This window comes from Lutjanus erythropterus, chromosome 21, assembly GCF_056507025.1.
Source record: "Lutjanus erythropterus isolate fLutEry1 chromosome 21, fLutEry1.hap2, whole genome shotgun sequence".
Classification (NCBI taxonomy): domain Eukaryota; kingdom Metazoa; phylum Chordata; class Actinopteri; order Lutjaniformes; family Lutjanidae; genus Lutjanus; species Lutjanus erythropterus.
Window position 1 is genome coordinate 26,894,977 of NC_139337.1, and position 13,135 is coordinate 26,908,111.

The 13,135-nt window shown below is 40.5% G+C and overlaps 1 protein-coding gene across 1 annotated transcript in view; it reads left to right on the plus strand.

The window, feature by feature from the left end:
* adgrg2a (adhesion G protein-coupled receptor G2a) overlaps window positions 1–12,658 on the plus strand; it is a 34,739-nt gene extending 22,081 nt beyond the window's left edge. The window contains exons 21-37 of the mRNA XM_084710404.1: window positions 2,012–2,080; window positions 2,513–2,947; window positions 3,011–3,040; window positions 3,344–3,475; window positions 4,178–4,289; window positions 4,375–4,531; window positions 5,162–5,317; window positions 5,486–5,608; window positions 5,876–5,921; window positions 6,010–6,113; window positions 7,481–7,605; window positions 7,714–7,982; window positions 8,104–8,203; window positions 9,498–9,784; window positions 9,900–10,001; window positions 11,253–11,372; window positions 11,469–12,658. Of these exons, the coding sequence (XP_084566530.1) occupies window positions 2,012–2,080; window positions 2,513–2,947; window positions 3,011–3,040; window positions 3,344–3,475; window positions 4,178–4,289; window positions 4,375–4,531; window positions 5,162–5,317; window positions 5,486–5,608; window positions 5,876–5,921; window positions 6,010–6,113; window positions 7,481–7,605; window positions 7,714–7,982; window positions 8,104–8,203; window positions 9,498–9,784; window positions 9,900–10,001; window positions 11,253–11,372; window positions 11,469–11,596 (2,495 nt within the window). The 3' untranslated portion in view covers window positions 11,597–12,658. The remainder of the gene's footprint in view (window positions 1–2,011; window positions 2,081–2,512; window positions 2,948–3,010; window positions 3,041–3,343; window positions 3,476–4,177; window positions 4,290–4,374; window positions 4,532–5,161; window positions 5,318–5,485; window positions 5,609–5,875; window positions 5,922–6,009; window positions 6,114–7,480; window positions 7,606–7,713; window positions 7,983–8,103; window positions 8,204–9,497; window positions 9,785–9,899; window positions 10,002–11,252; window positions 11,373–11,468) is intronic.
* The last annotated feature ends 477 nt before the right edge of the window (window positions 12,659–13,135 follow it).

Sequence of the window (13,135 nt, forward strand, 5' to 3'; positions counted from 1 at the left end):
ACTTCTCCAAATGATACAACAGTGCACAATGTAACTACAACCAATGCATTTACATCTTCTCCAAATGATACAACAGTGCACAATGTAACTACAACAGGTGTATTTACAACTTCTCCAAACGATACAACAGTGCACAATGTAACTACAACCAATGCATTTACACCTTCTCCGAATCATACAACAGTGCACAATGTAACTACAACAGGTGTATTTACAACTTCTCCAAACGATACAACAGTACACAATGTAACTACAACCAATGCATTTACAACTTCTCCAAACGATACAACAGTGCACAATGTAACTACAACCAATGCATTTACACCTTCTCCGAATCATACAACAGTGCACAATGTAACTACAACAGGTGCATTTACAACTTCTCCAAACGATACAACAATACACAATGTAACTACAACCAATGCATTTACATCTTCTCCAAATGATACAACAGTGCACAATGTAACTACAACAGGTGCATTTACAACTTCTCCAAATGATACAACAGTACACAATGTAACTACAACCAATGCATTTACATCTTCTCCAAATGATACAACAGTGCACAATGTAACTACAACAGGTGTATTTACAACTTCTCCAAATGATACAACAGTACACAATGTAACTACAACAGGTGTATTTACAACTTCTCCAAATGATACAACAGTGCACAATGTAACTACAACAGGTGTATTTACAACTTCTCCGAATCATACAACAGTGCACAATGTAACTACAACAGGTTTATTTACAACTTCTCCAAACCATACCACAGTGCACAATGTAACTACAACCAATGCATTTACAACTTCTCCGAATCATACAACAGTACACAATGTAACTACAACCAATGCATTTACACCTTCTCCGAATCATACAACAGTGCACAATGTAACTACAACAGGTGTATTTACAACTTCTCCAAATGATACCACAGTGCACAATGTAACTACAACAGGTGCATTGACATCTTCTCCAAATGATACAACAGTGCACAATGTAACTACAACCAATGCATTTACAACTTCTCCGAATCATACAACAGTACACAATGTAACTACAACCAGTGCATTTACAACTTCTCCGAATCATACAACAGTACACAATGTAACTACAACCAATGCATTTACACCTTCTCCGAATCATACAACAGTGCACAATGTAACTACAACAGGTGTATTTACAACTTCTCCAAATGATACCACAGTGCACAATGTAACTACAACAGGTGCATTGACATCTTCTCCAAATGATACAACAGTGCACAATGTAACTACAACAGGTGCATTTACAACTTCTCCGAATCATACAACAGTGCACAATGTAACTACAACAGGTGCATTGACATCTTCTCCAAATGATACAACAGTACACAATGTAACTACAACCAATGCATTTACAACTTCCCCGAATCATACAACAGTACACAATGTAACTACAACAGGTGCATTGACATTTTCTCCAAATGATACAACAGTACACAATGTAACTACAACCAATGCATTTACAACTTCTCCAAATGATACCACAGTGCACAATGTAACTACAACCAATGCATTTACACCTTCTCCGAATCATACAACAGTACACAATGTAACTACAACAGGTGCATTTACAACTTCTCTGAATCATACAACAGTGCACAATGTAACTACAACAGGTGTATTTACAACTTCTCCAAACGATACAACAGTGCACAATGTAACTACAACCAATGCATTTACAACTTCTCCAAATGATACAACAGTGCACAATGTAACTACAACAGGTGCATTGACATCTTCTCCAAACGATACAACAGTACACAATGTAACTACAACAGGTGTATTTACAACTTCTCCAAATGATACAACAGCGCGCAATGTAACTACAACGGGTGCATTTACAACTTCTCCAAATGATACAACAGTGCACAATGTAACTACAACAGGTGCATTGACATCTTCTCCAAATGATACAACAGTGCACAATGTAACTACAGCCTTTAACAATTACACAACAAAATCCTACAATCAAACAGGACACAACAACAGGAACCTACACAATGGTACAATCACAACAAGTAACACAACAATGAGTACATTCACGCCTTTTCCCAATCACACAGTAGTGCACAATGTAACTACAGTCGCCAACGGAACAGACAGCAACAGAAACCTAGGCAATGGCACAACTATAACAAGTAATACAACAGTGAACACATTTACACCTTCCCCCAATTACACAGTAGTGTACAATGCAACCACATCCTCCAGCAATTACACAACAGCCTCTAACATTCGCACAGCACAGAACACAACAGCCACTAACAATTACACAACAGATTACAATACAACTACAACTGACAGCAGCAGGAACATACACAATGGTACAATTACAACTAACACAACAATGAGCACATTTACACCTTCTCCTAATAACACAGTGGTACACAATATAACTACAGCTGCCAACAATTACACAACAGCCAACAATATAACCACCATGACTTTTTCTCTAAATAAAACAGCCATTAACACTGTAACCACTTCACCCACCAAGGAAACACAACAGAACACAACTGCTCTTCGTAAAAACATGACAATGTCTACAACTGTGAGACCAGTTGAAACTCTTAACAATACAACAGCGTCCACAAAAAACTCAACTGTGGACAATGTGACGTCTGTTGTCAACAACACCACGAAGCCTAGTGTAGCTCCACTGAACAATCAGACTGGAAATCACACCACAGCCAGAGTGCCTCACAGCTTCACAGCACCCAACAAGAATGACACCAGTTCCACCACAGCTGCCACTGGTGTCACTCCCATTATTAATCACAATGAAACTGCAGGAACAGCAGGAACTGGCTTCAACCTGAGCTCAACTACAAGCAGTTTAACGACAGCCAAAGTACCAGGAGGCAATTTAACTACTACAGCAGCTACTTCAACCACACATGGTCCACTTTTAGCCCAGACTAGCACCACTACTGCAACAGCTCCATCTTCTACAACTCTCCAAGCAACCACCCTCACCACCTCAACAAAACTTGGTATGTGCAGTTGAGAATTCAACATTTACACTTCGGTTGAAGCCACAAATAAAGCTTCTCAGTATGTTGGATTAGTTTGTGTTTTTGAGAGATTTTTAAAGTTTATATCACTTGTGAAAGAGGTCAACTGTGCAGCCCATGTATCCAGTAATAAATGCATCATAACAATAGATTTATTACTTGTATAGCTCCTTAATCTGCGTGGATATGATATTCAACAGGAGGATATATTGATAAAAGTCTCCTTGACTGGTTGACCTTATCTTTGACTTGCCTTGACAACTTTCCGTCCTCTTTGCTAAGGTACCAGAACAACCACTGCACAAACAACTCAAAGCCAAGAGGCACAGGAGGAACAAGCAAACGAGCTGCTGGATCAGACACAGGATGCATCTCAGCTGAACTCCTCTCAGGTAAAGCTACTGATCTATTTACGTATTAGAAATAATTGGAACATATGAGCTAGTATCATCCGCTGGTTGCAAAAAGAAATTTGATTGTATGTAAGCTTATGAGAAAATGACCCTACTTCTCATTGATTTATTACCTCAGTAAATATTTTCTTAATGGGTTTGTGGTCTCAATTGCTAGTTTCAAGTCTTACTTGATACAGCATTTATTTTGTAAGTTATGGTCAATATGGTTACTCATTTAGAGTAAAATTGACAGAGGGATATATGCTATTTTCCAAATATGGACACTTCTGGCTTCAGAAAACAGATGTCATAATGCCAGACTAGAGGCTTCAAAATGGTCATCCTCAAACCAGTAGGTCATGTCACAGTGGGTTTACACTTGGCCAGTATTAAAACTCATAACTGCCTCATAATAACAATTTGGATATGTTGCTTTCTGTAGCAATATATCTGTCAAATTGATAGTGCTAATTTCATTTGGCAGGCTAAAATGGAAATAAAAACTAAACACCAAAAAAACCTTCACCTGTCAATATATAATTTAGGTTGATTGTGAACGGTGCTGTTTTGCCAAAAAGAATGTCAGCCAGATAAAAGAATCAAAACAGTAAAATGATTTGTTTCCATCTGACTTCGTGTCAACCACTCTCTTATTGGAGTTGTTTTGAATGGCTGATAATTTTATGGATGTTGCAGGTGGCGCAGGTTGCAGGGCAGTTAGAGAAGCTTCTGGACGGCCCCACAGTCTCTCAGGCGGTGGGACGAAAGGCTCTCAACATAATCAGCAACCTGATGGAGGGTGACTCAGTGGCCCTCTCTGCATCTGCCAACAGGTTCAGCTCAAACAGCCCACACAGACACACATATCCACATATATGAGATGTTTCTCAAGTGTTTTGTCTTCTTCCCTGCTGACAGGCTGATTCGAGTGGTAGATGATCTGGCCCTTAAGCTGGTGGTGACCGGTGACAGTGAGATCTTCTCTTCTAATTCGCTGGTTCTGGCAGTGAGGACAGTTGATGGGACCAACTTCCCAACAACATCTGTCAACATTTTCAACACCGATAATGTCCAGGTAACATGAGACTACAGTGGGCCTCATGCCAGAACCACTCGTGGGCATTGATGAATTAGTGGGCACAGGCCAGAGTGTTGAAAAGACTATTAACATTTCAAATACAAAATCACAAAAGCGCCACAAGAGAGGTACAAGACTATCACAAGGAAACACAAAACTACCACACTGGAACAAAAATGTCTACCAGAAACACAATACAAAGAGGCATAAAACAACTGCAAAAAGACACAAAACACATCAAAGGGACAAAACTATTACAAAGAGAGACAAAACAACTACAAAGAGACGCCGTGTGTCTTTTAATCTGGGTGTGCTTCCATAAAGGAGGAGTGGGGAGGCTTTTTACCCATCTGTACCCAGAGTTCTGTTGTCTCATAATCCATCCGTGCTCAAACAAACAGATTCATTCTTATGTGGCATAAAACAGCGATTTTAGAGAATTTGTGTCAGCCACCAATTTTCTTGTACCATTTGTTAGGTATTAATGAAATTGGAGTTTAAATATTATACCAAAGTGAACTAAAATGAAATGTATAACAAAGACAAACTTAATGCAAAATTTATATTCTGTTCATCGTGCCATATCTTTGCTTCTATTAACCATTTCTTGCCTGTTTGCGTGTCCAGATTCGTGGTCTGGGCAGATCCAGGTTCAAGAGGTCAGACTCTGCTCTGGGGTCTGTGTTCCTGCCCTCCTCCCTCACCTCTGGTCTCAGTCCTGAGCAGCAGCAGCAGGCCAGCAGGGTGCAGTTCACCTTCTACACCACTTCTTCCCTCTTCCAGGTACTTTGCGAAGTATTTTATCTGTGTTCTTTTTCTTAACTAAGTCCAACATTTGTTTTAAATTTGAACGGTGATACGCTTGACCAAAGATCAGAGCAGTTACTGTGATCAAATGAAATGCAAACTGAAATCACCCTTGTTCAAAATGATCTCTTTGTTTTTTCACAGGATGCATCCTTACATAATCAAACCCTTGTCAGTCCAGTCCTGGGCTCCAGTGTGGCCAATCTGTCGATAAGCAACCTGTCTGAGAACATCCAGTTTACCATCCGAAACATCGATCCAGTACAGGTTAGGGTTGTTTATTTATAGCTTTGTGTTGCTTACTGTTTATTATAAGAATGCAAATTTCATAGTCAGCACAGCCTGCACAAATTAGATAAAAACATGGTAACAATAACCCTTTTTGTTGTTTAAACGCTACTAAAAATCTGACGTTTTTTCAGTAAACCTTTCAGAATAAAAGCTTACGTTACAAGCAAGTGAAATCAGTGTTAAAAGATCATTCAAAGTTCCTCTGAGATGCTTTTCTTCTTCTAATTGCTTCCTGGTTTGCAGGGAAACTACTCAGCCTCCTGTGCGTTTTGGGACTTCACCCAGAACGGTGAGTGCGTACACACCAAATTGAACTGGTTAAGAGCCAAATTGCCACAGGTATCAATATTCCTGTTCGCTGTGTTCCTCTCGTTTAGGTGGAGACGGAGGCTGGAGCTTTGCCGGCTGCTTTCTTGTCAACGCCACAGCGGAAGAGACGACCTGCAGCTGCAACCATCTCACATCTTTTGCAATACTGCTGGTTTGTGTGCATGTTCATGTTTGTTTTGTATCAATAAAGTGCTTCAAATCACAATTACAATATGTACATGGGGAATAAAAGGGTAACACTGGTATTTCTCAACCTCTATTTTCCCATGTTTGTGTCAAAGTGATAATGTGAACAACAATATTTGAAATTGGTCCAATATTGAGCAAGAATGCTGCAGCTATCAGCCACGCCACTGACAGGGTCACATTATTTTTCTAAGTGTCTGACAACATTATGGAAAGGATCCCCTCAGATATAGACCATTTTAAGAGATATTCTTTGTTTGACAGCCAATTTCACTCTCGCCAAAGCCATCAGACTCATTTTCAGAAACAGGAATATTATCACTGTAAAACACACCTCATTCAAATTCAACAGGAAAAAAGTAAAACTCACCAAAACAAAAGTGTTGATTCATATCTTCACCAACTCTGGTAAATAAATCCTTAATTAAAAAGTTAGATGTGAAAATATTCTGGTTCTACATGCTGTTTCTGCTCCTCTGATGTGTCACTCATCTCCTGATATTTTCACATCTAACATCACGAATTAAGGGTTTGTTTCTAACCAAAACAGAGTTGGTGATTGTTGGAGCAGTTGAAAGACGAACCAAGACATTTTTCTGTTAAGTTTGACTGAAGTGTGTTTTACGACGATAAAATTACTGTTTCTTTAAAGGCTCTGTAAAGGAAATTCAGAGATTTTCATCTAAATGTATTATACATGTTAGAAAAAAGTTCTGTGTCCAGGTTTTTTTTTGTTTTGTTTTTGGGCGAATATGAAATGTGGCTCGATGATGCACCAGAGCCAGACATCCCTGAACACTATAAGCTTGAGCACATTAGCATTTAGCATTAGCAATGCAAGACCAGTCTCACAGACACGCTCTTAGCTTTTCAGAGCTTTTTTTCCCCATAAGTTTGCAATTTTTATTATCGAACCAAAACGCCTGTCTCTGTGAATCCTTTCCATAATGTTGTCGAACACCTCGAATTACAATCTGAACCTGTCAAATGCAAAAACAAGCACTTTTAGTGGATGTACTTTAACAGTTGGCAGTTGCTCATAAGGATTACTTGCAGCCTGTTTTATGGCTGCAGCACTCTCACTCAATAATGGATCAATGTCAAGGATTGTTGTACCCAGTAGTCAGACAGAAACTGTGGGAAAATAGTATCCAGGTTGAAAAATACCCAAGTTACCCTTAAATGAACAACTACTGGTTAAAGTGGCAACAGCAAGTTGAAGAACAGTGTTTCTACATGGTTAAAGTGCAAAATGATACTGCGTACAGCAGCCAGCTGTTGTACAGTGTGTGTTCACTGTGTATCTGTGTGTGTTCCTTGTCCTAAATGCAGGATTTGGCCAGAGAGGAACTAACTGACCGTCAGCATGCACAAATTCTTACTTTCATCACCTACATCGGCTGTGGAATCTCTGCTATCTTTCTCGCTGCCACCTTACTGACGTATCTTTCATTTGAGTAAGAATCCACTTCTTTTTAAACCCCAAACCACTTCAGTCTGAGCTTTATTCAAGAAATAATCAGGCTAATTAATAAGAATCATCCTAACAAACTGTTTCTGTGCAGAAAGCTGCTGCGGGACATTCCTGCCAAGATCCTGGTCCAGCTCTGCATGTCCCTCCTTCTACTCAACCTGGTCTTCCTGCTGGACGGATGGCTGGCGCTCTATCCGGCGGTCGGGCTGTGCATCAGCACCGCCTTTTTCCTGCACTACTTCCTGCTGACATCGTTCACCTGGGCGGGGCTCGAGGCCCTGCACATGTACCTGAGCGTCGTCAAAGTGTTCACGCCTTACCTCAGCAGATACATGCTCAAGTTCTCACTGATGGGCTGGGGTGAGTAACACTGAGCTACGAGAGTTTATTAAGACATTATAGTATATTTATGTGTTTTCTTCATTTTATTTATTTACACTGAGAAAGTTCTGTTGCTGATGTCACACCCTGGTTTTTGCAGGTATTCCTCTTATTGTGGTGATTGTTGTAATATCAGTGGACAAAGACAACTACGGTCTGGTCACATATGGAAGATACACAGACGGCACCTCAGATGACTTGTAAGTTATACTTAAATCTTATTAACTTTTTATAAATACAGATTAATTTTTTAAATTATCTGTGTATCCTGGATTGTTTTTTCAACCAGCCCGTAATAGAGCAGGCAGAACAAGACTTGCCCTGTAGCCTGAATGTGTGTTAATAAGTTTTCAAGCATATTTATTTAGATTATACTAGATCTAGGTCTTGTTTTTATTCTCATCAAAGGCCAGAGCAGTGGATTCACAGGGGTCAGACATGCAGTTATCAGTGTGCAGTATTTTTTTTTTTAAATATCCTTTTCATTAAGATTTTTTTTTTTTTTAAGGAACTGTTTCAACATAAAATTTAGGATTTCTAAATATTTTCCTCTTTGTTCTTCAGGATTACTGACATACTGAAAGACTTAAAGGTGCAGTATGTGAGATTTAGGGGGATTTACAGAATATAGCACTCATAAGTATGTTTCTGAATATAAGAATCGTTTTTGTTTTTGTTACCTTAGACTCTAATACCGGATACCTGGAACTTTTTTTGGTATCATCTCGGTCGAGTTTGCAAGGGAGCAAAATCTTTTCATTCACTCAAAAATGGCAGCCTGCAAAATCACGCTGTGGTTCACTGATGAAGGGCAAATGTATCAAGACCACTATTCTTTCATATCATCTGTTGTAAGAGTAGTATATTGTAATGTAGTGTGTAGTGAGTGTGCGGTTGAGGGACGGTTACTGCGTTGGAGCGGAGGAAAAGATGAGCAGTGAAGTCGTCACTCTGGCAGTAAATGTACAGTGCAGGTTACAGTTGATAAAGGATAAAGAATAAAGGGTCCAGAACACCTGTGTGAGTCTTCTTTCCCAACTGCAGGAACACCATCACTATGATGATCAGCTCCACCATTGTGGAGGGAATACAGCCTACAGCGGAAAGCAAAGTAGAGTCAAGTCTAGTTGTTACATATACTGGAAATATGTCTCTGTCTGGATGGACCTTCCTCATGACTCTCTTGTGAAAGCTCTATTCAGCTGAAAGCACAGATAGAAGTAAATGCAAATTAGATTATGCAGCTGCTTAGCAACCACCAGGAAATTCCATAGGAGTGATATTTAATGCTAAAGCATTGACCTTTGCCACACCTTGTTAAACACAGAAAACATTTTATCCATTAAATGACACCCTGTTAACCAACCTGAGCAACAAGGAAAATATCTTTTAACACGGTGGTGGGGACGTAACAACCACCAAAGCAACAGCAAGAATGATTTTCTTTTGAAAATTTAGCCCCAACATGTCTGTGTCTTTTCTGTCCTGCTGTAGCTGTTGGCTGCGTAACGACATCGCCTTCTACGTGGGCGTGGTGGCCTACTTCCTGGTGATCTTCTCTCTGTGCCTGCTGGTCTTCATCATGGTGATGGTCCAGCTGGCTCGGATCAAGAAGCAGAACCCTCAGAACCAGTCTCCCAACAGGGGAGTGATGACGGACCTGCGCAGCATCGCCGGCCTCGTCATCCTGCTCGGCCTCACCTGGGGGTTCGCCCTGTTCGCCTGGGGACCCCTCTACCTACCCTTCGTTTACCTGTTCACTATATTCAACACGCTGCAAGGTCAGACTTGTTTAAATTAAAAAAACTGATGTAAGCTTTTCTACATTAGCCAAACCATAACACACAAATGCATCCAAAAAGCTCCTTTCTTTCTTCTTTATTTTGTCCTGTTTAGGTTTCCTTGTCTTTGTGTTCCACTGTGCTGTAAAGGAGAACGTCCGCAGGCAGTGGAGGACTTATCTTTGCTGTGGCAGACTGCGACTGGCTGAAAACTCAGGTGGGCACCTAAGTGTGTTGTTATATCTCTTGTAATGTGATTGGACAGGGTTCTGTCCGACATTTACTCTTGTCCAGCGGCCTCTTGCTTGGTCACTCTCTCATCTCTTCTCAGCCTCCTCCGTCAACAGCATCTTCAGTCGATGCAGTTGGCGTCAAAGGGTTAGTCACTTAATTAAAGTTTGTTGCCTCCAGCCGTGTGCGCTAGTATTTTTGGACCTATTTTCCAAGTCTGACACGTGGCAAGAGTTTGCTGCTCTTGAGAGCACCAGACAGGCCTGCAGTTACTTCTGAGTCACTTGAAACACTTATAACGTCTTTCATCCTCATTGGTCTCTTTGCCTCTGCCGGTCACATGGATCCGGTTCTGGTTCTCTGTGACCTGCCAGCATTCCCTACTGGGTAGGGCCCCTGCCTCACACCTGAAAATCACTCCCCCTCTGAGCTCCTAGTCAGCCAGAGTCAGCTAGCTGCACAGCTATTTGAGCTAACTCGGTCATTGTGGATTCAGTTAGTTACTTCAGCAGCAAGTAAATCTATCTGACCATCAGGACTCTCTGAAATCACTGAGGACATCAAAGGGAAAACCAGAAAACAAAACTACGATTCATTTTCAGCAAAATCAGTGTGTGACATGGTGCTGTAAAACTTTATGCCCTCTCAGGATGCACTGTAGTATCTGGCAACCCAAGTTAAATAGTGCAAAAACAGTTTAGAGCACAGAGAGTGTAGCTTCAAAAGTATTTTAAAGCTGTTATTTTAAGGTAAAATAGTTCCATAGTGTTGCTTTAAGGTCCTTTCAAAGAGTCAACAGTCAAATCTAAACATACATACATGATGCACATATTTTTAGATTGTGTGATGTATGCTTGTTAAAGATATCATCATCTCCAATGTTAATTCCAAACAGATGTCCATCAGTCTTCCTTATAACTTCAGAACTTTCCTGTGAATCTTCATGTTTTTAAGTTTTCTTCCGTTTCAAAGTAATCCAGTGTTACTCATCTGATACACTGCAAACAGGAACTGCTAATAGTTAATTGGGAATTACTTTTAATTTTCCCAGTTTGCCAAAATGTAATCTAATACAAGCTAAAATAAACTTTGTATGATTATCTACCCAAAAGAAGTCAGACACAGACAGATAAGAGGATTGAAAAAATACATTTTCATGTTAATATTAATGGAAACTTAAATTATAAGTCTCATGTTTAAATTAGTTAATAAGTTGGTCATGTACACTTTTTTGCAGAGTGGAGTCGGACCGCCACCCAGAACACCAGGAATCAATCGATCGCCACAGCAACCACCTCAGCGCCCCACCTCACCTCTCGAAGCTCCTCCGTCATCAGCAGTGCCACCAACAGTAGTGGTACGTTCACGGGTCACAGTTTGCAAAGTTTCACCTGCATTTCTATACAACCCACGCAACATGCAGTTACATTATCATTGCACTGGTCCCCGACAGGCTCTGTGTTCGCTGACAGCGGAATATCTGACGGCTCCAGCAACGACGTGGTCCTCAACGAGCTGCACAGACGAAATCTGCTGCTGCACAGCGAGAGCCAGACAACCACGTCAAACGCTCACTTGTGATTACAATAATTATCTAATCTGAGAGGAGCGGTCAGAGACTAATGATCTCCTGCAGCTGGAGTAAACAAACAAACTGATGACAGGGGGTAGATGCACACAGGAAAACCCTCAGTGTTAGAAGGTTTTAACGGTGTCATGAAGGACAGAAGACGGCCGACGAGGAGACTGAAGTACCTTTAGCGAGGACGTAATTATGATCATTGCTTGAATACAACAAGTATGACTTGACACCTTTTCTACATTGAAGTAGAATATATGAACACAGAAGGGACTTGTTAGCAGTGGGACGTGTACAGATGGTGTATTTCTGACTGAAAAATGTCATTATTTCACTGTTAGACCTGCGACTCAGTGTGAGTACAGACTGTCTAGCTTGTTTCAAAGCTTGTAGAATTAGTACCATAAATATTAAATATAACGGTTACATAGTTTTGAGTCTGCAAGAAAAGTTATGCCATAACTTAAAGATCCAAAATTGCATTGATTAGTAGCCTAAAGGAGACACTGTCAACACTGTATATATTATTTTGAAGATATTGTGCTGTATTTTTGTATATTTTTTTGTTCACAGACATAAACGGAAAAGATGAAGATATTTCTAATGTATTTATGAGACTCCACTGACCATTTCCTTAAGTCTGATCCCCACGTTTAAGGGGTGTCAAAAGGCACTCTGTGAAGGGATACTGTGTCTGTAGCAAGAAAGTTTACTGAAGGAGGCCAAAACTCAACTGCTCGATCTTAAAGGGTAACTTTAAATTTTTAAATTGGTCCAGTATTGAGGGAGAGCGCTGACAGCCGTCAGCCACAAAGCTGAAGTGTAATTCTAAAGGGCAACATTATGGAAGAGATCCCTACAGAGACTGAGCTTTCTGTGCAGAGTAACACTCGGGTCACACTGGTTGTGTGTACCGAGCTGAACTGCTGTGGCTCGTACGCCTTTCTGCTGCAGCGCCACATCAGACACTTAGAGACAAAAACATGTGGAAAATAGGGTCCACGCTGAAAAATACCGAACTAGCCCTTTAATACAAAAGTGTGGAAATTATTTATTTACAAATTGGTCATTGAGAGTATTTGGGGATATATTCCTCTTTTAATGTGAGATATTGTTTTGCTTTGCTACAGCAGTGTTGATGTTAGACTCAAGAGTCATATATTGTTTATATACTGTATATTAGATATTTTTTTAAGCACAAAGACACTAAGTACAGTCATGCAAGGACAGACGCTGCAGGAACATGTGCATGAAAGACGAGATAATAAAACTTTAACTCATTACCTGTCTTCAGTTTGGTTTTTTTGGAGCGTTTCACATCTCCATGACATCTTTACATCTTTAATCAAACCTGTTCAACTGAAAAAAAAGCCTCCAATTATAACCCCGGCAACAGACTCCCCGCTCATCACGGTGCCGTCGTCGTGTGACCTTCGGCGGAGCGCCTCACGCCCGCCCGGCGCCAGTTCAATCGCAGCCCGTGAAGGTCGGCCCCAGAGGTCGGCAGCAGCGAGCTATTAAAAAGTTTTACATGAGTTCAG